The following is a 26,999-nucleotide window of genomic DNA, read 5'->3' as shown; positions in this document are numbered from 1 at the left end:
CAGTCATGATGTACTTTTTACCTGTTTCTCATATGTGCTGACTGAAGTACAAGGCAATTAAAGTTATTTGGCCAAGGTCATGAAGTGAGCCAGTGCCTTAGTCTGTAAAAACCCAGGGTACTATTGGCGCCCTAACTCACCTGGAACGTGTACAGAGGGATAAGTAATAGACCTCAAATGAAACTTGGCTTTATTTTGTTCAGTGACTGCACATAGTTTTTGCATGTGAAGGGTTTTGAAATGCTGGATGCAAAGCACAACTCTGAACAATGGGCTTGTTTGTTGTTTTGGCTTGCATTCTTTTTCTCTGTATCGGTCCATTCTAGCACATAATGACTCTTTTGTGTCAAGAAGTACTTGCAACACGCAAGAAGTTTGTAAAGTGCCTTAATGAAGTTATGAGTCAGGGTGTTTAATGAGTTAGCTTTATAAAGGACAAGTAAAAGCTGCTCACAAAAAAAATCACTGCACATTATTCATAGATAGATTTTTCTTTTGGTAGTGACACTCCCTGATGATATTTCACCATTCAACAGGTAAATAAAGCTTGTGAACTGTCCTATATTATTATATCAGTTTACACTGGTGGAAGTTAAGGTAGCTGTCCTTCAAGTTTTCAATAATTTCTTCTGGTGCTTTGACTGAATGATAAAAAAAAACAAGAACAAAAAACAAAAAACGTGCACTACCCCTCACTGCTTTGTTACAAGCAAGCATCTAAATAGTCCATGGTCTCATATGTTCATTAAAGATGATACGATAACAGTGAACAATAAGTGCAACCTTATAAAAGGAAGTACAACTTGACCTTATTTTAATGATGTCATCCTATTAACATTATTTTTTTCATAGCTTGGGATTTGTTTTTTTTTTAAAGAAAAGACAGCCAAAATGGATTTCTAAAGAGAGAGAATAAAAATGAATCCAAGTGCAAGCAGTGCTTCCTGCCAGGACCTGCTTAAGAGAGTCTCTGTTAAAATACCATGAAGGCTAGAGGATTCCAGCTCAACCTTTCCTGTGAAGGGGAACAGTCTTCTCCTTTTTTGGTAGAAAATGAATGAACTGACATTTGTGCTGATGATAATCTTACTTCAACATTTCCCAGAGCTTTCTTCTCCAAGATGTAGGCACATGGAACTCTAGAGGTAACCCCAGTGTGTGTGCTAAAGACAATTAAATAGTGATGAGTGAACTTTGGAAGGCTTTGATAGTTTGGTTCGGATAAGTTCTCAGACATTCGGATGATTATCCAGACATTATCCAAAGTCTTAGATTTGCAAAATTGGTCTGGAAATTGCATGAGAACAGGCTTCCTTTTGAAATTTCCAGTACTTCCTGCTTGCAGACAGGCGGGAGATATTTCTCATGCAAGCCTCTCTTGTAGCATTTGATTACAGACTCAACTGGAAGTAGGAAGTGGTAGATGTGCAAGGAAATCAAGGAAGGGAAAAAGTCATTTGAACTTTTTTACACTTAAAAAAAATTGGTTTTTTGGTTCTGGTCAAGATTTAAACAGCAATTCAAGAGTTGGATATTATTCTGACTGGTTTGATTTCCTCTATGTGTAGCCCACGTAGGGCTGGGCCACGATTTGGCCCTTAGTGAGTAAACAAAATAATTTGCTATATTACCTCGTCTCCTTCTGATTGTTGAACCAGTATTAACACAGGTTGGGGGTTTAGGAACTGGTTGGTGTGTGATCTGACACAGAGCTCCCACACTGATGGTGTTGCAAATGATGTCACTTTTCAGATGCTAATCACAACTAGCAGGTGTCTTATAAATGCCAGCTGTAATTAAAAGCTTTATTCAAGAAAAAGTTTAAGTTTATGTATGGCAAGAAGTGTTTCTCATCCTGTGAACTTTCAAACTACTATATATAGTGAAATAGGGAGAAACCCTAACTTTTATTGGGCATGTTAGAGATGCCACAAATAATCTGATCTGAAGACCAAGTGAGATTATGACAAAACACTGAATCTTGAGCGACTGAGGAGGAGAGGATTTTTATCAGTTAAAAAAAAACAAAACACCACCACCACCACCTATTTAATTCAAACTCCTGCTGGAAGAAATGCTGACTTAATAAAATAATGAATACCCCTGTCCCTTCAGTTTGTGGGCTAACATTTCCTCCCCACCATTCCCACGCCTCCAGCAAACATAGGGAAGGTGAAGACTTGGCATACCTAATATTTTAAAGGCAAAAATCAAAGCAGAAGTAAATCTAATTGGTTTGTTCAGCTAAAAAGGGAGCAAAGTAGGAGAAGAGGAGGTCTAGTCGCAAAGCAGTTAAACTTCCTCAGAATGGGAGTGCTGTGGTTTAAATAACAGAAGTGTCTCCTTCCCCTCCCTTGCACTACACCCGCTCCCACACACTTGTGTCTTGAAAGAGAGAGTTATAGAAAAGCTGTTATGTTTTGTAAGCCTGTTCCTGAAGCTCTTGGTTTGGGTCAAATGCTAATAATTTTTTAAAGATGTTCTAACTTTCTCTCCATCACCATTTAGTTTTTCTTAGTTACTGTATTTGAATATGGAATTGTCGCAGTTAAAAATACACTTACAGAAGAGAGAGGGGAAGAATAAGTAAGATTTAAACATCCAAAAAAAAGAGGCTTGTTTTTTAATATATGTTTCTCTCCCTCTTCACTCAGAGACTTCCTGTGTAGGTCAGGATCTGTGATCTCATGATCCATAAATAGCCTCAATTAGGGAGGAGGGAGAAAATTTAATTAATGACATAGAAATAGTCACTTTCCCAAAATAAGCAGAGAATCCAAGCTGTGGAGCCAGGGTTACTGGAAGTTGGGGGCGGGGTGTGTCCACAACATTTACTAATGAGATCATGGAGTAGGACACGAAATCTGTGTCTAATGCCAAAGAGAACTTTTTTTTCTTTATAAAACAACTGAGAGATTTTTTTCTTCTCCAACATACTTTTACATAGAAAAGAAAAGGGCGGACACATTCAGGCATAATCCTGCAGATATTTACATGTACAAATAATTTCATGCATGTGAACATATGTGTGTAAAGTTACTAGTGCTTGAGCATGTTTTTAGGATTGGGATCTTGTTAAACAGTCACTTTTTGAGCAGAAGAATTTATCATTTACAATACAACTATGAACTGGTTTCAGCTGGTTGTGGAAATATGTCTCTAATGAGTAAAGGGACAATGTCAGTTCCCTTAACATCATTAAAAAAAACCCAACTTCTCTAAGCCAAAAGTCTATTTATTCCATCCCACTATTCTTTACATCTACTACTTGATTTGATTCCCAAGTAGAAAATAGTCTTCAGTCCAACTGCATCAAAAACATAAGTAGATGTTGAAACTTTAATCATGAAACTGCATCAAAAACATAAGTAGATGTTGAAACTTTAGTCATGAAAACATCTAATTGTGCAAGTCCTTATCTACGTGTATTTCCCTGTGGTAATATTTCTCCTAATGAGTTATGCTTAACAGGTCAATTTGCACACTTTAAGTAATTTATGCTCACAACAGTGGGTATTCTCATTATTATATCACTCATGTCCCTCATCTTAGTCCCTTGAGATATGTCTGCACTGCAGTGAGTCTGAACCTGGGTCAACTTGTGAAGCTAAAAATGGCTCTGGTCAGGCTCTGAAACCAGGGGTAGAGGGGAGGGATCTCAGAGCTCAGGCTGTCTACTCTGCTATTTTTAGCCCCATAGTGTGAGCCCGAGTCAGGGCTCTGAGACTCACTGCTGTGTATTTGGGTTTTTTTTTCCAGTGTAGATGTGCCTGTGGTTATCTATATTCCACACAAATATGGTGTCCCCTCACTTTTGTTGTTGGAAATTATTTACACCAGCCATAAGAATCATGAAGTTGAGGTTATAGAAAGCATTTCTACACTTATGGAAATGAAGACCACCTCATTTTAAGTTTCCTGCATGGGTAATTTTGTGTCCCTCACCCTGGGTCTTTGTCACGCATTTTGATTTTGGCATGTTGAGAACTGCGCACACGGTTTCCAAACGGTGAAACAAAAGCAGCGTTTCCTTGAGGCTACTGAGTAAACTTGGTGTCAGAGAGTGGAGTAGAATGGAGGTGATCTTTGCTTCCAGTTGTCTGCTCAGACTAGAAGTCCACATCTAGTTTTACCAAAAATTCAGTGAAATGCATATGAGAATTTTTCTTGGACCTTGCATTGCTTTTAATGTTATGACCAACTTAAATGGACTACCCTAATGCATCTGCAAAACTGTTACTGGCCTGCAGCTATTGGTAAGAAGATTCCTTGTTTCTCCCGGTCCACTCTATATATTGGAAGCAAGAGATTCATCCTATGTCCTCTCGTGTTGCCGGTATGTTCTGCATACCTGCTGTAATGTCAGCAACTGTGGCTTCATGAAAGAATCTTGTAATTAGATGGGAGTGTTTCTACACTTCATGTTCCCCCCCTTGTAATATGACAGAACTCTTTCAGCCAGCAATTAGGGGGTGAAATGGAAAATTGGATGTTGACAGTACAAAAAGCTTGGGTGTAAGTGCTTTTCTCACTCACCTGTTTCTTAGTTTAAGAATGCAAAAGTTACTTTATCAGAATGATGGGCCCTCATCCTGTGGGGTGCTGAGTCCCTCCCATGAGGTACTGGCTGAATGCTCTCAAATTCCAATGAAATCAAAAGGAGTTGAGGGAAATCAGCAGCTGGCAGAATCAGGCCTGTGGACATAAAGGAAATATTAACTATCTGTCCAGACAGTGAACAATGCTGTTGGTGAGGGGAGGGAAAAAGCAGGCATTCAACTTCCAAATTGTAAGTAGAGAAGAGAGAAAGAGAATAGCATTCAGGGTGACAAACTAGACAAAGTTGAAGATGCACTTTAAGAAGATTAGAATCAATGTTTAAATCATTTCAGGTTGGATTATTGTACAGTGCAGACAGGAATTCTCTCTTATAAATACTGCTAATTATCTTTTAATTCTTGCAGGTTTTTTTTTTAATTAATTAAAAAGCCCATACTGCACAAAAACATAACACCCAGGTAATTGTGCATTGAAAGTAGTTCTGTCTGATCCCTGAGAAGGGGCTTCTCAGATTAAATAATTCTGTGCTGCACTTGCTCTGGGTGTAGATACTCAGCCCAAATTGGTAGATTTATAAAAGCTTTGAAGAACTACAGCATTTTCAATTGCTCTCTTTCTCTCTATGTAAAGTGTGGATTACAGTGACTGAAGTTCATCAGTGACTTTTGTTTCGTGTTATTTGGAAAAAAGCCAGATAATATTCCCTAGTGGTGTCTGTAAGCCATATTAAATGAACTTGGAACTGCTAACATCCAAGACATTTCAATGAAAACATTATGAAGAGTGTGGGGTGATGAGAGTTAAAGATGGAATTAAAGCAAAAATCATCCCCTTAAAATCCTAGGAAAACCACAATTAGCAACGCTGTCGATTAGCATCATTGGAAGGCCAAAGCAAGAGTAGAAAGAATAATTAAGAAAAACAAAACCCGCAAATATCATCAGAGTTGAGACTTTCTTTTAAGGTAGGGTAATGAGAGGCACTTGCCTAGCCCATGTGTAGAGTAGCTAAGCGCTTAGAAAACTGTTTTGCAAGCTGTGAACAGATACATTTTCAGGGACACTGCACAGAAGGCCGAGGCTATTAATATTAACTACAAATCTAAATAATTGGCCTGTTTGAGAAATGTGTTCATGTAGGCCCTGAGTCAGGGTAACATCCTTATTGAGCACAGCATAAGTTGAAATCAATGGAGCTTAAGCACATGCTTAAAGTTAAGCATGTACCTAAGTGCTGTCCTGAATCAGGACCATAATGTGCAAATATAGCAATTAACGCTTACTATTATTTTCCTGAGTATGTCCAGCCGCAGCTTCTATGGTGAGAATGCGAACCAAGGTCCCAACTGGTGCCAATTCTGAAGGATTTTTGTGCTATGTCGGGGAGGACCTGTTTAGCGGGAATTGGTTTGAGACCACAAACACACTGCATTTCGCGTAGGCCCATAGTTAATCTACCTTGAGAACCCATTTTTCACAACGGTGATTTTTTTTCTAATACAATTCTTCCAAAGGAATTAATCAACAGAGTTTGTAGTTTACCAAATATATTCAATCAGGAATGTAAAATATACCTACAATGTAATAATGAAACAATTATGTATGAAATAGTTTATCATAATAACAGAGTTGTGAAAAATATTTCCGATTAGATGCTACAGCTTTGTTTTTTCAGTCCCTACTTTTTCTTGTATCCTCCATGATCAAAGTATGGTTACTAACCTAGGCCTCAGTCCTGCAAGCACCTAGGCATGATTATAAGGGTTTGTCTACACAAGAGGGGTGCAAATTCTAGTGCAGATTAGTGTGATGCACACTAACTGGCCTGTGTGGAGCCAGCTGGCATGCACTAAAAGTTCCCTGTATAGTACTGTTTTAATACAGGACGACATCAGTGCACATTAAGGAACTTTTAGTGCATTCCTGAAGGGTCTAGTCAGGCCAGTTAGTGAGCAACACATTAGTGTGCACTAGAATTTACACTTCTCTAGAGCAGACGAGCCACAAGTGATTGCAGGATCAGGACCTTAAAGTGACTTCTCAGAAACAAAAATTCAAAAAGAAGATTATAGTTGTTCATTTCCTTTCCTTGTGTTTGTTTTATAAATAGTGTTTTAGGGATCCAGTCCCACAATGTGGATGGACTAGAGTGTCTGTTCTAAGCTGCAGTGTCTTTGGTAGGGATATGGGCACATCCAGTGGCCCATGTGTTAAAGGTTGCAGGATCAGGGCCTAGCTTATTCAAACTGAAAGATTATTAAAACATCAACTTTGCTTTTCACCGGTTGGGACAATAAAAGTGGACTAAACAAATTCACTGTTGTTTCTGCCCAGTCTTACTTTCTGGTTTGCATGCAGAATTATGGTGCTCTTGTGTTTGGGTTCACGATGCTACATGGGAGGGGTATTGTTGATTTAAAACAAAAAAAAAATTAAGCGCACATGTCTGTGAATTATATTCAGATTGTTTTACTGGTACGCTCAAACAATAGATGCCACATGACCAGCAAAGCAACAAAACTGTACATTCTGGTAATGTGTGCCAGATCTTTTGACATGTTGCTTCAGTCAGTTACTGTCCTTTTGTACCTTTTGGAAGGAGTGGAGCATTTTCATAAAGCCTGACAAGTTAAACAACCTTTAAACATCACCCAAGCCATGAGCTTCTGCCGATATTTGGTCAAGCGGTTTCCACAGTTTTTTTTTCCCTATGTGCCAGGGTGTGTGTGTGTGTGCGTGCGTGTGAGAGAGAGAGACTGGGAATCTATTAATTTGTTGGTTTTTTTTCATCTAAACAAAAATGTTTTACTTAACCATAATCAAAGAAGGAGACAGCACCACCAGGCAAACAAACTTCTGTTAAGTGCACCTTCTAGAAATGTTTGTATTTTGTTCCTGAAAAATAAACTGAGGATATTGGTAGTATAGTACAGTCCTCGGCTTGCGTAATTTGAAGGCTGTGTATCTCTATGTATGAGTCGGTGGAATAAAAACTTCATAGGGATATTCGGGCATCTCCCTCCCATGGGATCTTTTTCAAAATACCTTCTGTTTGAAACAGTTTGATCAATTCAAAAGATAAAATATTTGCTCATCAGAAGAATTTTTAAGAGGTTAAGTAGTCATCCCTGCCAGGGACGATTTAGTACTATCCAGAGAGGTGGTGAATTTCATCAGAGGCGAGGAAATGAGTCAAACTCTCCCTTCAATTTGGTGGTGTAATTTTAACAAGGAGTCCCTAAGAGTCCTATCCAGCACCTCACTACACCAGAACCTAAAACCCATGTATTGCCCATGTTTGGCTTCCTGAAAAATCTAAAAGGTGTGTGTCTGCTAGTAGTTGCTCTCTTTGAAAAGGAGAGAGCCAGCAGGGGCCAAAGGGAAGCAGAGGTTAGCTTGGCTATATTTCTGAGTGCAAACCATACCACAGTATCATATGAGTAATTCTAATTCCTACACATGTACAATATTGCCTATTGTATTAACTTCCCACATGGTGCTGCATTAGTCAGAAATCAAGCAAAGAGTGTCGTGTTTCCACCTTCTGCTGAGTACATTGCAGCTGACGTTATCAGACATGAACACAGCTCAGAGCAGTGATCCATTCGTAGGACGTCTGGGTATATGACAAGGATGATGTTGGACAACGGGTGTGTCCAGTGTTCTCCTTAAGAATGACTTTGGTCTGCATCAGAACATCTTTCACCTTAGGGCAATATCAGATGAGGCGTGCAAGGCAGTCAACACCATCGCTTTTCTTCAACAAGTGTTTGGTGTAGACATGGAGCCTTGCTGGGATAAAATGCACAGATGGTTTCCCCTCTTGCCTTCTGACTGAGCTTAACATGGCACTGTCGTTCATGTAGGTCCAGATTGCCACATTTTCATCTCTTACAGATTTTACCCTCATTTCTTTCCTTTAGTTGTCCTCCCCATTTTCCTCCATGATCTAAGTTTTGGGTGTAAACTTGATTGAAAATTATCCCTATAATGGGGGTCGGGGGAAAGAGAGAGAGAAGACAATCTTATAACTGATGTATATTTCAGAGGAGGGAGGGTAGATTGGAGCTCTTTGTTCAGGGTTTGTTCTAGTAATGAAGTCCTCCAACATCTACCTAATATATATCAGCACAGTGATTCACATGGCGCTGCTCCAATTTCAGATCACCAGAGCATGTCCATTAAATACTATAAAGGGAAAGACATACTTTCCAAGTGCCCAAATCTGTGTGGTGAGAGGCTGAGTTGGTGTGACCTGCTGTAATGCTGGACAGCAATTTTCTTAATGCTAACCGTACTTTATATTGCCTGAAAAACCTGCTATTCTACTGCAGTTCAGTTATGGTTCACTTTGACTGGAAAAGAACAAAATCAGAATTGTTCTGTCTGTATCCCTGGATGATGACTTGGGTGTAGTCAGCAAAGCAATATTGCTCTAATGTTCTTCCATTACTTCCTCCCAAACCTCTAGTGTGGCATGGCAGGTAATAATTCCACAAGCTGACACCTCCTTTTCCTGTATAATTCAGCTATAGTTAAAACGAGCTGTTTCCATACTGAAATTCTCTATAAACCCAACAAACTGCGTGTGTGTACATTGTATGTGGTAGGATAGTTTATAGCAACTAACTGTTGCCCTCTAACCTACTAAGTCTCCTCTGGTACTGATCCTGAGTTGTTAGGAGCAGTAAAGGCTAGTGTGTGCCTTTGTAAAGGCTTAGTGAAGGCTAGTTTGTGGGCGGAAGGAGCTTTTACCTCCCCACCCTACCCTCTCTGCATGAAAGCCAGCGTATAGTCACTGTCAAAGATCAGGGAAACTGTGCCTGTATTCCCTCTCTGTGGTCATGCCAGGGAACTCCCTTTAAGCTCCTGGCTTCTTAGTCATCACCTCTCTTGGGACCTGCGCCTCTCTCCCTCCTGAACTTGTGAGAGGCTGCACAGTTCCCTGCCTACACTGTGTTATTCCTAGCAAGCAGCAGTGTCTGCATTTTTCTTTCCAGAGTCTATAAACAGTGAAATTGTCCACAGTTAAGTTACCACACAGCTCTTTCTAAGCAAACACATTTATTCTTAAGGTGAAAGCATATTAAAAACAAGAACCTACACGCATGCTAATAAACTTACTGGAGATCACCTCCTGCAAGGGCTCTGGTAGGTGATCAGTCCTTCAAACCTCACCAAAGGCTTTTTCCTGTGGTGACAAGTTCATAATAGGTTTTGCTCAGAACAAGAACAACCAAAAATCATTTTTCCTTTATACAGCATGGGCCTTTGATCTTGTCCTCGTGTAACAAGATAAACGTTCTTTCCTCAGAGTGTAGCTTTAAAAGATTGTGTCTGGAGGTGGGAATTTGCATTCACCTCCCCTCAGGTATTTCCTAGGAAATGCACTTAACTTCGTTTGTCCCAAAAGTTCCTTCTTGTCTGGCACATTTTTTAAAATAGTCCTTTGACGTTCCATAGCTCTTCCCAAGGTTTACACTAGTCATGTCTTCCCCCCGCACCCCAGAGAAGTTAAATGCAAAGTTTATATATTATTGTGGGATTGTATCTAATACAAGGGACACCAAAGATACTTAAATTGAATTCAATAGGGGTTTTCAAGGGCCTTGCAGGAAATTGCACTGTTACAGTTCTGACAGTCAGCAGCCATTCCCTTTCACTGCCCATTTTGCCATGCCCCAAATGGTGTGAGGAAGAGATAGACCATGGACCCCCACCAGCCTGTAGCGTTTGCCAAGAGGAATAGGTTCCAAGTGTAGGAAAAAGATGGGTCGATTAGGGAAGAGCATGAGTGTAACTTGTGACATTTTCCTCCCTTCTCAAGCTTTCACTAGACAAATACAACATCCTCAGATAACTTCCTCTGTCGTATTATGTTAAGGTGGTTATCTGAATTACTGGATCAGCTAAGCAGTGGTTTTCAACCTTTTTTCATTTGTGGACCCCTAAAAAAACTCGAATGGACATAGTCTGCAGACACCCAGTGGTCCACGGACCACAGGTTGAAAACCACTGAGCTAAAGCAACTAATCAGTTGCTGCACTTCCAAAACAAACACACTCTGTCAGGATAGAGCCCAGACTCAGCCATCACACTGATTCTGTAACAGTTGTCAGCAATTTTTTTGATGCTTTAAAAAAAAAAAAAGCTGACTTCAGCTGGTGAAAAATAACACTCTGGAAACAGGGCCTACCAAGTTGTAAGCCAGCCGGAGAACAGTGTTTCTCCCAGCAAGCACCGCATAGTGCATCATAATAGAAGAGAGATTTGTCTGACTTGCTGTTCCAGGAATATGACATGCCATGGAGCATTTTAGAAGGAAAGCAACATTTTCCAGCCTAAGCTCCTTCACCATCCAGCTGGACTGAAAACTTCAGTCGTGTTAGGCTGTACATTTTAAGCAACCCCAACAACTGTACAATATAGTCTCATGTAATGGGATGGATTCTTAGCCGGTATAAATTGTCATAGCTTCATTGAAGTCAGGGGAGCTATGCCCCTTTAGCTGGTTTGGTGTGTTTGTTTGAATATACAAGTAAACAAGGACTTTACTGTTTTTTTTTATTTAACACCCCTTTCCAAAACATATACAGAATTAAATGCAAAATAATTATATGGGTAATGCATAGAGTTTGAGATTTTTAAATCCATAAATATCAGGTCATTTAAAATTATACTTCCTACAGCAATTGTAAGCAAATGGCGTTATTCCCAAATATTCAGGCATAAGAGGTAACATCCTGTATTTTGTATTGTGCATGTGGGCCAACATTTTCAAACTTGAATGCTTAATGTTAGCCACCAACACCCATAATTAAAAACTGAAGTGCAACCTGACTTTCAGAAATGGTGAGTACCTTCAATTCATGGACCTGCCCTGGGAGTTAATCAGGGTTGAGTAGTGACTAAAGCTGTTGCCTGTAGGTTCTTTGCTGCGTTTGTTGCGGAACTTGGAAAGTGTGTGATGAATGAAGCAGGGGACAGTGGGAAAAGGAATGGTCACATGATTCAGGCAGTGGAATGCTGCCCTGAATAAATAGATTCTATCCTTGCCTCTGCCACTGAACTCCTCGGTCTGCTGGGCAAGTCACTTAAACCAAACATTTCACAGGTGGTCACTAACTGTGTGTTCCTCATTTTCTGGGTGCCCAACTTGATACCCTGAAGTCTGATTTAAAGAAGTGCAGAGCACCCACATCTGCAACTGAAGGCAGTGAAGCCATTCTTTGAATATAAAGTGCTGTATAATGCTAAGTACTCTGAAAAACTAGGTCCTAGTCATCTTGAATGGGGGACCCAGAATTAATGGAAGCTTGATCTTAATCACTGTATGCCTCAGTTACTCATCTGAAATATGGGTATAATGCCATTCCCTCACCTGCCAGGGGTGTTAAGAAGATCAATTAATGTTTTTTGAAGTACTCAGACACAGTAGTGAGGAAGAACATAGAAAAGCCCATGAGGAAATTAATAATTCCATCTTCAGAGCAGGATTTGAATAGTGTGCAGTAAAAAAGGCCTGGGGTCACACATTGAAGAATGATGAGAAAACAAAATGTTGAACAGCTGCTCGTGAAGTGAGCACTATCCATCCTGTACACTGAATTAGGCAGTGGTCCTGTGGAAAAATTATAAGTGACCATGTAATTAAAAACTATGCCTTAATGCAGGGGCAAGCAAACTTTTTGGCCTGAGGGCCACATTGGGTTTACAAAATTGTGTGGAGGGCTGGTTAAGGGAGGCTGTGCCTCCCCAAACAGCCAGGCGTCGCCCAACCCCTATCCAACCCCACCTGCTTCTTGCTCCCTGACAGCCCCCTGGGACTCCTACCCCATCCGCCACCCCCTGCTCCCTGTCCCCTGACTGCCCCCCACCCCATCCAACCCCTCCTATCCTTCCTGACTGCCCTCTCAGGACTCTTGCCCCCATTCAACCCCCCTGTTTCCCGCCTTCTGACCGCCCCGACCCCTATCCACACCCCTGACCACCCACTCAAACTCCCCTGCCCACTATCCAACCTCCCCCTCCCCCGTTACTGCACTGCCTGGAGTACCGGTGGCTGGTGGTGCTACAGCCGCGCAGCACAGAGCACCGGGTCAGGCCAGGCTCTGCAGCTGCCCTGCCCCAGGAGCTCGCAGCCCCCTGCCCAGAGCATCGCGCTGGCGGTGCAGTGAGCTGAGGCTGTGCGGGAGGGGGAACAGCAGGGGAGGGGCTGGGGGCTAGCCTCCTGGGCCAGGAGCTCAGGGGCTGGGCCGGAGGGTCCCGCGGGCCATAGTTTGTCCACCTCTGCCTTAATGCGTACACACAAGGGAGCTGAATGAAGGTTGCAAAGACAACCATCATTCTGGCATTTTCTAACTTCTGAGTGCATTACTTTGTGACCTGAATAATGTTCTTTTATTGTAGTGTTTTTATGTGCAATATTAAATAGAGCGGTGTGCTGATTAAGTAAAGGTGTCTTCCAAATCAAATATGCAACATATACTGAAAGAGTTTTAAACAAAACAAAAATTTGCCAGTGCAGCATAATTCATCATTTCCTTAACAGGCTATTCTAAACAACTGGGATCTGGACACTAGTTGTCAATAAACAAAAGACCTGGAAGAATAGGCAGCAGCCAGCTAGCAAGGCAAAGGGGTGACTGGATTTTTGCCATTATCAGATCATGGAATCGACTTGGTTATCTTGTTTCTCAGGTCTCTAGTGATAAGGCCTCTAAAGTAATATTTGAGGAGAAAAGGCAGCCTCTCAGGTCTATCTGTGCAGTGTCACCAGCAGACAGCTATGTAAATAAAAGTCTTCCTTTAGCCACTGGAGGCTGGCAGATTAAGGGAGTTTATATGTTAATACAGTTGGATAGCAAGTGAAGTTCCAACGACACAGAAATGAAAATGTTCCCAGCTGAAATGTCTGAAATTTTCTCTTGGTTATCCAGCTGTTTCCCCCCCCCCCCCACTGGCATTCTTTTGTTCACTAACATAAACTTCAGATTATTCACACAACTTCCCAGTCTCCAAATGTTGATGAATGGAAGGAATGCTTCACTAAGACTACCTGTGCTATAAGTGTTCTGGTAATTAATAGTTAAATTTGACACAGCATCTGAGCAGTGACGGATTAGCCACTGGGTCAATGGGGCCCATGCCCAGGGGCCCCGGCCAATTGGGGACCCCTGGAAAAATGGGCATCCCCACACCCTGACCCGTTGCGCCCGCTCGGCGCTGCTGCCGCAGAGCAGGGGAAGCCCCAGACCCCACTTCTCAGCAGGAGTGCTAGGTGGGGCTCCGGGGAAGGGGAAGCCCCTGCGCCCCGACCCCATTTTCCAAGCAGGAGCGATGTGGGGGGGGGCAGACTGCAGGTGGAAGGGATGGGGCAGGACCCCCTCTTGCTGTGGCTCAGGGCCCCACAAACCCCTAATCTGCCTCTGCTTCTGAGCATGCTGCCTTTGCGCCATGTAAGGTAGATAGTTCATCTGCTGTGCTACATTGCCTTCATGGGAATAGATACGTATTAAGAACTACAAGTACAATTAACCTTGAGGGCACAGTTCTGACGTAAATTTCCCTGATGTCATTCTGGAGTAATTCCAGTGACATTAAGACATCTCAGAAGTATTCCAGTGTTTCCTTTTGTGTGAAATCAGTGATCGTGAGTTTGAGTCATCTAGACAAGAAAGATAATATTTTTGCCTGTTTGGGTATTATTTTGTATTGGTATATTTTACTGTGTCTGTGATACCAGAGATGATGATCTGACCTTCAGTTCAGGACCCAATTCAGAAAAGAACTTAAGCACATGCTTAAGTGCATCCTTCTTCAGGACAACGCTTATGCTAACTTTAAGCATATGCTTAAGACCTAATGGCTTTTTTACCCTTTCTGAATAGAGATGGTTTCCAAATTGAGCCCAATCGAACAAAACCCTCAAACACGTGCTTAAGCTGTGTTAATTGAAATTAGTGAGACTGCTCACATACTTAAAAGTAAGTGATTTGGGGGAGCAGGGGCTAGGAAAAGAGACAATGATCGGATACAAAACTGCACTCTGAAATCTAGAGGATGGTACTGTTTTAGGGCCAAATTCTGGTCCTAATAAAGTCAACCATAAAAAGTCCATTGATTTTAGTGGGATCTGCATTTGGCCATTACAGGGCTCCCTCCACCCTTTTCACCTGTATGATTGTGTAGGTTCAAGGTATATCCTGTTTTTCATTAGTACTGAGGAGAGAATGCACTTCTGTAATTTTTCGGTGGTGGTGTCGTCTGATCACTAAAGAGAATTTTTACCTCTATAAAGTAACCTAGGCCATTTTAGTGGTGCATTTTCTTAACCAAAGAGGATGTTGGGGAGAGCCAAATGACTGGATGATCTGAGGGAGAGAAGGTGGGTGAGGTAATATCTTTTATTGGGCCAACTTCTGTTGATGAAAGGGGCTATCTTTTCCGCTTCACAGAGCTCTTCCTCAGGTCTTGGGAAGATAACCAGAGTATGAGAGCTAAATGCCAGATTGTTAAGTATAGGGGGTTCACTAGGCTGTAGGAGAGCACTTAAAATAAAGTGGGCATTTAACATTTTTGCAGTTCCAGAACAAAAGAAGGTAGTAGGCAGTAGGGTGTGTTTATAAATTGTTGTAATACTAATGAGCCATAAAACTAGTGACTCTGGTCCATGGTTTTTAATGTCCAGCAGAGTTATCGATTTAAGTTCCCAGGCTCATCTTTTGAAGGAGTTGTACAGGTTTCCTTTGAGGATGAGGACTGAGAGGTCAGATATAGAGTGATCGCTTTTTGAAAAGTGTTCACCCACAGGTGATGTGGTGTGTTTCTTTTGTCACTTTTCTATGTGAGTTTCTTTGCGAGCATAGTTCATGTCTGGTTTTACTCACATAGTTGTTGCTGGGGCATTTGAAACATTGGTTGAAGTACACCACATGTTGTGATAGGCATATGTAGGATAACATTGGAGATATGTCTACAGGTTTTGCATCTGAGTTCTAGCAGAGTCTGGTGCTGCTTAGAGTTGGTGTGTCCTGGTCTGTGGGGAGCTTGCTTCTGATGATGAGGTTGGCACGGTTTGAAGGCCAGAAGATCTGAACACTTTTGGCTGCTGATAGTCCCCTGACTCTAATAAGTTTCCTTCTCTGGAATATGGAGTTTCCCCTTTGTCTTTCTTCATGAGCAGTTGTAAGATTGTTAATTTTTCTTGCACTTACTAACAATATCTGAGGTTCACAGACAATATTATGATGTGCAGTGCTGTATATTTCCTTTTGTCTTGACTGTTAACCTTCTGGGAACTGTGCATGCAGCTAGGGGTGGCAAAGGCTTCCCACATTCCCTGTGTTTTTTGTATCTTTTCATCAGCATTGTTCCTTGTAATATGTCACCTCTTTCCAGCACCACCCTTTCATCCGCATGTTTTTTCCCCCCTCACTTCCTTCAGGAAGAGCTGGGCATTGCCTGTGAGCTGCTGGAGTCAGACTTCGTCAAGTGCAGCGTGGGATTTCCTTTCATGAGATCGAAGTGCAGGGTAATGTGCTGACTGACTTTCACTTTAAGGAGGATAGCTCATGAACCCCTCTGTGCCAAGGGAAGAGGCAGGAATAGACCCGCAGGGGAAAGGCATTATGAGTCTGTGACACCACGAGTTTTCACAGCTCTCCCATAGGGATACTGTGGCTGCCTTTCGTAATTGCTGTAAGGTTGGGCTCTTTGTTTCCACTGAAGAAAGTCAGCAGAACTGCTGTGCCCATTGTAACAGGCGTGCAGTACTAATGGAAGTTGACTGGTGCTTTGCCGCTGCCAGAAAATGATTGTGTAATGCTTCCTCAGCAGAAAGTTAGAAGAGGGCTCTCCACCCAGTCTGTTTTTGTTGCACGGCTTTGTTTTATTTTGTGTCTTCTCATGCTATGAAAAGTACATTAAAGTGCAGCTATGTTTAGATCAGTGCCTACAAAAATGACATAGTGAATTTCCATATTGTCTCCCAATGACAGCTAAATAGAATTTTGCTCAATTAGCTGGTGGGTCAGACGACAAACTGGTATCTGAAAATCCAGTTGTGTTCTTTCTGCTCTGACATCGCCTACAAAAAAAAGATTGCAGTCAAAACGTAGCTTACAGTTTTATTGCTCGAGGAGTAGATGGAATGGTGAAAGCTGTCTCGTCTGGGGAACATCTGACCCTATGACTGTTAGCTCGTTCCCTAATAGGTTAGGGCATCCTTAATACACTGACAAATGTATGACAACTAATATTAAATATATAAAAATAGAATATTTCTGCATGGATAGATACAGTATGTAGCTCGAGGGGAGGGAGGGACATGAAATTCTAGATTAGGAAAAGCAATCTATAATACTCACTAAATGCCACTTTTTCTTTCCATAGTATGAGTTCAGTGTGATCTTTGATACAAGCCACTTGTCTGGGGAAGAGGAGTTTCTTACATTCCTTGTCACGGCCCAAAGGTAAGGATCCCTCATCTGGCCATATTTCTTGGTGGAATGTGCAGACTCTTGGCCATATGAAATAGACATGTTTTATGATGTATAATAAATAACTGAAACGTAATGATTAGGACCAAATTAATATATTCTGGTGGCATACAGGGACCATAAAGCCATCTTAACGAGCATGCCAAGTATCCTGGGTAAGTGGTTAATCCTGATACAAGGAGGTGTGCTAGGATTGTCTTTGCACTCTTGCTGTCAGATGGGTGCAAATTAGAGCAGCCCTTAGTGTGCTCTAAATCGTATTGGAGGGCAAACCAGCCCGTAGCTGACTCCAGGATCACGGGATCACAATGTGGCATGAATCCACCTTTCACCACTCATCCCTTTGAGTCTTGCATCAAGTGCAGCTCAGCTGCATCTGAGCATTTGTTCCAGTGCTTGAGAGAAATAATTGATTGGACCCAAGTCAAAAAGCCATCTGCATTCATTAGATGATAGATGGCCAGGGTTCTTCTCTAACCTGTTGAAAAGTTGAGCCCGTATTTTTTTCTCCCTCTGATCTTTTGTGTGGTGTGACTGGATGTATGAGACAGCTGAGCAGTGTTCTGCCCAAAGAACATTGTGAAACTTGTTATGAAGTGAGTTAGGCTGAATGTCACTTTGAATACAGAATTCTTAGAAATGTGTCCATAGGGATTGGATCTTAGAATTAGTGAAAACCATAACATGCCCTGTCTGCTTTCTAGGGTGATCTGTCATAAAGAAACAAAATCTAACTGTGATTAGGTCACAGGAACTCTCTGGATTCATATAGGAATTGATTATAGTGCGGCTTTATTAACCTGTGCTCCTAACGCTGTCACTGCTGAAACGTGATTAGCTGGGGCTTTCACTTTCTGTGCTGTCGTGTGTGACTGCAGATGCATGAAGAGGCCCATTTGGGAGCCTTCCATGTCAAGACAAACATAATCACTCTTAATCCCCCCATCCCCACTTTCATGATGAAACCCCCCCCCCATAGAACTGTTGGAGATGAGAGATGAACACTAGCAGTTGCTCAGTGACTCTGTTCTTGTAAAGAGTAATCCCCCAAAAATGACAGGTGTGTGGAACAAGATCCTGTAGCATGTGCTGCTGCTATGAAATACTGTAAGAGAGCCCTCCACATCAGAGGGTCAAGGCTGTTTGTGTCTGATACATTGGAGAAATTTTATTATCCTTGAAGAGCAGTGCATCCACCCTATAGCGATCTTATGTGTAAATCATAGTTGTTGCATGAGCTTAGTTCCATGGAGACTGCTTTAATTTCACCCAGTCTGTGTTTTCCAGAACTTATAAGACATAATGAAGAGGAATAGACATATAACTTGCTCCCTTGGGATCAGATCCATCTCCCAATATACTTAATAAATTTTCCTTGGTGTCTTCCCTTATTTTATGAGGAATCTAACATAACCTATGACGAGCCTTCCATTAAATTATGCATTCTATACTTCACATTGTTGTACAACATATAAGGAGCCTAACATGTTCTCCAAGTTAGTTTTCACTTTGTGTTTGTGAAAGTTTTCACTTTGTGTTTATGAAAGGGGGAATATGAAGGGCTGGTTCAAGGAAACCCTTGTCCTCCTCCGCTACAAAGCATAGGTTTGGTGTAGATGTAAGGGGTTGTCGGTCCCTCTGGGGTGGGAGAGATCTATAGTGCGTCAAGAACTTGTATGTGCGTGCACGTACATAGTATAGAGAATCAGCGTAATTAGAAGGAGGAGGTTTTTTATATAAAGGAGGACAGAAAGGAGTCTTGTGACTAAGGACTTAGACTGAGCCTTGGGAGGTCTGGGTTCCTGTCCTGTTTCTCTCACTTTATATAAGTGATGGAGAAGTTAAGTAACTTAACCAGCAAGTTCTAGTTCCCCATCTAGCAAAAGAAAATAAGAGGGGAAACCTGTGATGTGCCCCAGTCAGCCTGAGATGAAAAGGAACATCCTGTATACACAGGGTTCTCAAGCCCGCACTGTAGCAGTGTCTTAGTACAGAATGGTTCTTCCTTCCTTCCTTTCCACAGTGCTGAAAGTATAGGAAGTACACATCTATCTAGAAGTTAAACCTGTCCCCAGTAGTAAGGGGCCCCCAACGGGCTCATTGCAGCTGCAAGTTGGGCAGCACAGTCTGAAACAGGCTAACAGCTGGATAGTCTAATATTTATTGTACAAAAACATGCACTTTTTGGGGAAGCAACGTGGCTCGCTAGAGCTAAATTCACCAAGCCTTAGTCTCCTGTCATACCCTTTGCTGACAGAAATGTTCTACCTTTTTCAGAGCTATAGACACACACGTGTACTCCTTTGAATTCCACTCACACACAGATGACTAGTTCCACTTGCAGGCACTGCATCTCCCTTGGTATTTGTGACGTGCTACAAAATGACACTGTTTTGGAGACTTAAAACCCGTGCAAAAGGAAAGGCTGCTGTAAAATGTTTGCTGGCTGGGGTGGGGTATTTGGAATGCTCTTCTGCCACGTGCTTTTGTTTATTGGCAGTCACATCAAAGGAGCCAGTCACAGAAGGCTGTGCTGTATGCCATCAGCAGCCTGTTTTTTTCACAGTCCTATTGAACAAATGTAGCCGCCTGCAAAGCCAGCTTAGCACTTTATACAGGTAGTCCCAAGGCTGTCTGTTATAGCCTCAATGACACTGCCCCCAAATAAGAGGGGTTTGTTTGGTCAAACGTTTAGGTTTGTGAATGAATCTTTTACCTTGATAGCAGAAAGCCAAAACTGGTCCCTTAGATTATGCTGCTGAAATCTGAAATAATACTTTAAAAAGGTAGTTCAGGATTATTTTTCCATCTTTTGGTGGAGTTCAAGCTCACCATCAGATTAAGTATCTTTGCAGTTTTGACCTGCAAGGGTTTGCTCAGAATACAGCAAATTCTCCACAAAGGAATAATACAATACTTTAAATATGCAAGCATCATTTGTGGAGAGGATCATTTTATATACCAGTATTGATTTAATACAGCACCCCCTTCAAGCTTTAAAACATACTACAGAATCATAAACTGTATACATATAGCCATCATTTTACCCACCTCTTGAGTGGAATGTGTCAGCTATTTTTTGATGGCACAAGCAACATTCCACACTGGGGCTAGGACATGAAGAATAATGTGTCAGTTTAAAGCAACAGGGAATTTAGGAAAGCAATTATTAACGTTGGAAATTGGCCACACTTGAGGCCCTTACTCATGGGAAATGTACCATGGGACCTTCAGTGACCTGAAGTAAGCAGAAAGACCTCAGACCTCAGGCTACACTGCTATTTTAGCCAGTAGAGCTAGTGCAAGTCTGTATACCTGCACTGGGAAGCATGCTCCCAGCTGCAGTGTAGATTTACCCATACAGTAAATGCACAGAGGCAATCCACAAAAGACAAGCTTTGTGCGTATGCCCCCTCCAGGGCACAATTTACAAATGTAACCCTTGATCTTTAAAAGTCTCTGTAATGAGACATCACTCAAACACAGCGGTTCAGAGTAAAAGGCAGATATGAGATAGTAGCTGCTGACTGCACTTCTGTAATTTATTGCAAAGCTTGTAGGTTTACAGCATGCTTATTTGTCCTTTCTGACACAGTGGAAACCTAGAACACTCGGAATCGCTCCATGACAACACTCTCACCCTGTCTGTGCCGCTGATGCATGAAGTGGACTCATCTATCACTGGGTAAGTGACCAATTATCAAATGACAAAAAACACAAATAAAATCCTAACAAGAACATGTGAATTTCATCCAATGGAAAATTACATTCTTCTCTTTGTTTACATGTGGCCAGAAAGCTGCTTTCTTCTAGACTTGTTTCCCAGACTTTGAAAACAGGACATCGTCATTCATTATCTGGGATGTATTTATTGCACCCCATCCTCCCCCAACCAGTAACATTAGATATTTTAGTCATTGATTTAAGTTGCTGTAATTCTGTGAATGTGATGAACCTTAAAAAAAAAAAAAAAGATGGGGCGCGGGGGAGGTAGGGAAGACTAAATTAATCAAATCTCATTCCAGAGGATGTGTCTAAAGATATGGCTGAGAATTGCCAGGCCAAAGGTTAGGGTCAAATGTTCTGGGTTTCTCTGAATAATGGTGAGATCTAACTATTTGCCTTTCTGTTTAATTTCATAGTCGGAACTAGCTTGTGTTTATGTTTTAACCCCATTTTCCCTAGTATGAAAGGAGTTTAAATTAAAACAGAGAGATCCACATCACTATCAAGGCTGAAATACTTGCAATATACTGGACACTGTGTCTCTGTAGATAAATTCATGGAAGATAGGTCGATCAATGGCTATTAGCCAGGATGGGCAGTGATGGTGTCCCTAGCCTCTGTTTGCCAGAAGCTGAGAATGAGCAACAGGGGATGGACCATTTGATGATTTCCTGTTCTGTTCGTTCCCTTGGGGGCACCTGGCATTGGCCACTTTGGAAGACAGGATACCGGGCTAGATGGACCTTTGGTCTGACCCAGTATGGCAGTTATTACGTTCTTATGTCCCTCTCTACTGGCTGGACCTCATACAGAGCTATTTTCTATAAACTAATGGACCTGGTCTTTTAGCTCTGCCATTTGAGGCTGAACCTTTTAGATCCAGAGATCCCAGGTTCAATCCCAGCAGGTGACCCAGGCAGTAACTGACTCAGAATTAGGTGATCCAGACACCAAAGAGGAATAATGATGTCTGCTGGGCTCGTGTGGTTTACATGTACCGCCCACTTGGGGAAGCACATCCTGAGCATCAGAGGTCTTCAGAATTTCAAGCCCTGTACTGGCCATTTGTAACAACCTTCTGAATGGATCGTTTGTGGTGACTGAATCCATGTGGCATGAGCATCTACTGCCTGAGCTAAGGACCGTGGGACTACTATACCTCTAGTAAAGGACAAAGACACACTTGGCCACTGTTACAAGTTGAGGAAATAGATACCTGTGCTTATTTGAGTTCAATGTGTGAGTCAGCAGAGGATGCGGGTAAACCTTTAGATGCATGGCCAAGTCTGGATTTGACTATTTAGGCCTGTATTCCTATCACACTACACAGGAATAAAGTCACATAACTCCCATTAGTGCACAGAGTTGTCATCCATGTGGAAGATGTGGGTGAGCCTATTCAGGCAAAAGAAGAATGCCATCGAACCTCAACATAAATCTCAACCTTTTTTGAGGTGTGAAAAAGTCTGGCTAACATTTTTCGTTCATTTTCATTTTTTAATATGTCTGCACTTACGGGCTCCGAACCAGATTTTGTGCCAAAATACTACAAGAAAGACTGTCTCCCTAGTATTTCTGTCCCTATGGGAAGCAGGACATGCTGGAAATTTTAAGAGAGATCCTGTTCTCACCACGTTTCTGGCCCAGGTTTTGCAGATGCCCAGTAGTTCGGATGTGTTTTTATTTGACCTGATCCTCCGAACATGTTAAGTTTGCCCATGACTAACATGTAAAAAAAATTCCACACTGAAAATACAACCCTTAGCAGTACTGAAAAAAACCCTTGCATTAAAGAATGGAGTCAAATATGTCTGCATGGAAATCCATCTACATTTAAACTTTAATCCAGTCAAATCCTTGCTCCTTGATGAAACTGATGATTCTCAAGCACAGAAAGGTTTCAACTATTATTCTAGGATTCCTGGATTCTCCCCTTTAGTGAATGAAGATCCTCCTAATGTTTCAGAAGAAAACATTCCAAAGAGTTTGACGCAACTTGGGCTTCTTTCCTTCTCCTCATAATATCTCATTTAAAAGACAAGTCTTGAAAACCCTGCCTAACTGATTTTATGGATTACTTTCTTCATTCAAATACATTAGGTGTAGCTAACTCCAGAGCATGACGACACCTTATCTGGTTACCAGAACTGAGTTTACTGATCGTTTCATCAGAGGAGATAAAGTTCCAAAGCATGATAACATTAGTGATGCTCTATTTTGGACACCATATTTTTAAAGAATATTTTCATTTATTATTGAGGATCTGAGTTCATGATAGAGATCCTTAGCCCTGCTCCTATGCTATGTAAAGGGATGCAGTGAAATAAATAGGCCCTGAAAGCTCCATATCCAGCTGTAGAGAACTCTCCTGGCACAGGCACTATGGAAGCTAGCAGTAAGGCTGCCTTCTGAAGACCCTCTCATGAGCCCCAGCATAGGAGGCATGCTGAGCCAGGAGGGGCATGTCGGATGCAGCTCTTTGGAAATTCTGAGCACCACTGCCATCCATATGGTAGCCTGAGGAGGCTGTTGTAACTTAGGTACCCAGGGCTGGCTTAAATTACACCGGGATCCTCTTCTGCCCCTGGAACATCCTAGGATTAGGAAGACATAGCGGGAGGATTAGCCCCATCTTCCCCCTGGGTTGTGAGTTTTGTGCAGTGCTTCTTAGTCCTGCTGGTAAAACAGTGTTGTGTTTTACACTGTGATGAGAGCTTGAGACTGACATTCAGGAATCCTGGCTCCTAGCTCTGCCACTGACTTGCTGTGTAATCATGGGCAAGTCACTACATCTTTCCTGTGGCCCATTCTCACAGTCTATAAAATGGAGAGTACATCCCCATAGTTGTTGAGAAGTGTAATGAATTAATGTTCATGAAGTGCGGTGGAAACAATAGACAGAAATCCATATGTAAGTGAAAATTATTACTGTTTTTAAAACAGCTTTCTCAGATTAATTTAACATTATCAATGACCCACCCCCTGCAAACCTAGTCAAGGAAAACTTGCCGTGTTTTAGAAAGGTCTGCAGGACTGAGACAATAGCAAGTGACATTTTTACCTATTTCTTTTGTTGCCATTTTAACAATACATACTAGTTGTATTCAGTGTTGATAAATAGAGCTGAATGAGTAAGTCATACCCAGTAATTGATCAGACAATTTTAGGGCCTCAGTGGAGATACACTGGCATAAAACTGGAGTAACACAAAAGTGAATCAGGCCCTTAGTCTCTTTTTCTGTTGCAAACTATGCATGAGCGATTCCTTTAATTTCTTCTATGAACTAATTTTTTTTCTCCAAAATTATGCTGATTAGGACAGTGTAAAGCAGTGTAGCTCTACGATAGTCCATGGAGTTATGCTGCTTTACAGCAGTGGAAGATCTGGCCGATTGCATTTTTTAAAAAAAGGTTTGTGGGCCAAATGCAAAAAGTATTTGACATTCCAGCTTTGTAGGTGAGTTGTGATTGGCCAGATGGTGTTAGTTTTACTTTCCTCATTAGATGAGCATTTCTGACATGAACACTTGTGTGAACAGATTTACAGTTTGATTTCCACAGAAACTCATATGGCTTTGAAGTTAGCTTTCTGCAAACCTTGCTACCTGTAAAACTTGATTATATAAATGGTTACACAAAATGAATACAGAATGGTGCTTGTGCATTTAGGATTAATCCAACTCTCACAGAACTCAGTGGAAGTCTTTCCAATGGAACATTTTTCAAGAGCAGGTTGCATGCTCAGAGCTCTGAGAGTCTGGAAAGAAAGATTTCAGTTTCCAACATGAGAGGACCAGGGCATGGACAAGAAGTTTTGTTGTAGGCATGAGGAAGAAGGGACAGATTTTAGATATGATGTTAAATAAGTCTCACATTGACTGTGGATAGCAGAAAAAAGACCCAGTTCAGGATCCATTAAGGTTGTATTTGTCTGAGAAGAAAACAAAGTATAGACAATAGGATGGGAAGGGGTCCCTTGAGTCACCTCTCCTAAATCTCTATATCAAACTGTATGAACTCTGCACTTCACTTTCAATCCACAAATGTATTTAATATAGAAGACAGATAACTGAGAGATAACTAAGTTCATGTCTTAACCTTTCAGAACTGTCTCTCCGACTTCCTTTGTCTATGGAGACTCTGTGGAAGCATCCAACTTTGTTCAGATGGAGAATTATGAATGTCTTTTTCAGCCTCTCAACTTCACTCTTCAGGTAAAATTGATCCATCTTTACAGCTTCTTCTCTTGACAGCACATCTTTTGTGGGGAGATTGGTGCACGTTTCCTATCTCAGAACAGTGTGTCATACATACGTTTTAGGATGCTGTATTCACAGTGGACTAAAATAGTCTCCAGGGATGGTGTTTTTCCTTATCTTAATATATTATTAAAAGATTTACAAACAGGGCATCACAGTTTCATGGGCAGGGAGCTGCCATTGTTTGATCGGGTCTTTTTCCCCTTTCGTCACACGCAGCGTGAACAGTTTTGTTCATTCAAGTGTCACATCTCGATTCAGTCCCATGTTTCCAAAGGGAAAAGCCATTATTTTCAGTGGCATTATGGTTAAACAGAAGGTTAGGCAGCATTCATTCATGAGACCGAGCAAGTGCCCTCTCAAAAGAATCAAGGCTTGCTGCATGTACATGTCAACACTACAGCGTGCACAGCGCTCCCTACTAGAGAATAGTGCAAAGAATGGGCCAGAACTGTGCAGCTTGTTTGTGTCTCTGTGGAAGTTTAACAACAAAGGGTAGAGGTGAGAAGGGGTCATTTTAAATATGTCACACAGGATCTCAAAATTACCTGTGCAGGTCTGTGGGATCATCCTTTTCATGTGGATGACAGAGCTTCCCGGTGCAGTGTAATCTCTGCGATCCATGTTAGTACAAGATCTTTTTGATGGGACCAAAAGGAACTCATCTCACTACAGTCACTGTGTTTCATGGCTATCTTTACAAATCCTTTTTGACCACTAGATGGAAGTAGGTGATGACATATCATACAGAGTGGGAGTGTGGGGGATCATTTATAGAATATTGTAAACAATAGCTTTTCATTTTCCCTTCTTTCCACTGTTCTCCTAGGCATGATGCCACTTAACTCATAATGGGTAACACATGTCTCCATCTAGGGGCAGGCTATAGTCCAGAGCAGTTAAGCCCCTCCTGTTATGCACTGCCTGTAGCTATTTATTAAAAAGGAGTAAAAGCAGGGTGTTCAAACTGGGATTTCAGTATGTTAAAGCTCTTGTGAACCAGACTCCTAGGTCCTGTGACTCTGAATTCATTCTTGAGGATTTGCAGTTTTTCCAGTCATTTATTGGTTAGAAAACAGATAAAGACCAGATGTACTGATGTTTTGACTAGATGATCACTTTCAATAAAAGAAAATTATATAAAGTATAGGGATAGAATCTATACATTGATAATATATCCCTCCCTCCCTTCTGATCTCTCTCACACAAACATAAGTTGCAATGTAAGAGAGTTTTCATATAGAAATTGGCAATGATACTATAAGAAGTCACAGATCTGACCTCCAGTAAACTGGTAAACCTCGGACCGTGCGTGCGTGTGTGTGGGGGAAGGGTTTCATAATGGGTAAAGCATGGTTTGTATCACAATTTGTTCAATTGTTTCTAATGATTTCCCCACCATTTATTAAACTTCTCCAGATGGAGAAAAGTAACATTTTCTCAACAGAAAAGAGATTAATTGGTAAAAATACATAGGGTTTTGGGTGATTTTTGTATGTGAAAATCTGCATTGAGTCAAATATTTTGTTGTGAATAATGTGTTGTATAATCCAAATACCTCTTATTCCTGAACTGTTTTTCCTTATCATGGTGGGATTATCCATTTTTAAAATTTCTAATTTGTTACATTAGGCTCACATTTCATGCAGTATTTGTTATGTTCCATTGTAGTTGTAGCCTCCTCTCCTTTCTTGTGCCTCAGGGCTTTTGTAAAGACTTGGCATTCTGCACCAGTCCTCTTTATCATTCATGCATTCCTCAAAATATATACAATGCCTCAAGTAGAGAAGGCTTCATATTTTAATATTTATAGTCCCTTGGACTAACAACAATGCTGGTGTGGATCACTATATATTTAGACAAAGAAATCTCAACATAGCTGAATGTTTTTAATTGGATTGTTTAATTTTTTGATTATATAAACATTTATATATGTGTACATATTAGCGATGGTC

General features: G+C 41.4%; 1 protein-coding gene across 6 annotated transcripts in view; it reads left to right on the top strand.

Moving 5' to 3' along the window:
• The window catches only part of ITGA9 (integrin subunit alpha 9), a 294,730-nt gene that overhangs the window by 204,732 nt on the left and 62,999 nt on the right, over window positions 1-26,999 (top strand). For 5 of the 6 annotated variants that reach the window (XR_012157453.1, XR_012157452.1, XM_078851717.1 and 2 more), the window contains 4 exons: window positions 16,006-16,092; window positions 16,953-17,032; window positions 20,655-20,744; window positions 24,891-24,999. Coding sequence is in view for 4 of the 6 variants with exons in the window: in XM_078851717.1 (XP_078707843.1) it covers window positions 16,006-16,092; window positions 16,953-17,032; window positions 20,655-20,744; window positions 24,891-24,999 (366 nt within the window). In the remaining 2 variants the exon portion in view is untranslated. The remainder of the gene's footprint in view (window positions 1-16,005; window positions 16,093-16,952; window positions 17,033-20,654; window positions 20,745-24,890; window positions 25,000-26,999) is intronic. The other variant, XM_078851715.1, reaches the window with a different exon arrangement.

This window comes from Lepidochelys kempii, chromosome 2 (genome assembly GCF_965140285.1).
Source record: "Lepidochelys kempii isolate rLepKem1 chromosome 2, rLepKem1.hap1, whole genome shotgun sequence".
Classification (NCBI taxonomy): domain Eukaryota; kingdom Metazoa; phylum Chordata; order Testudines; family Cheloniidae; genus Lepidochelys; species Lepidochelys kempii.
This window is presented reverse-complemented; position numbering and strand designations above follow the sequence as displayed.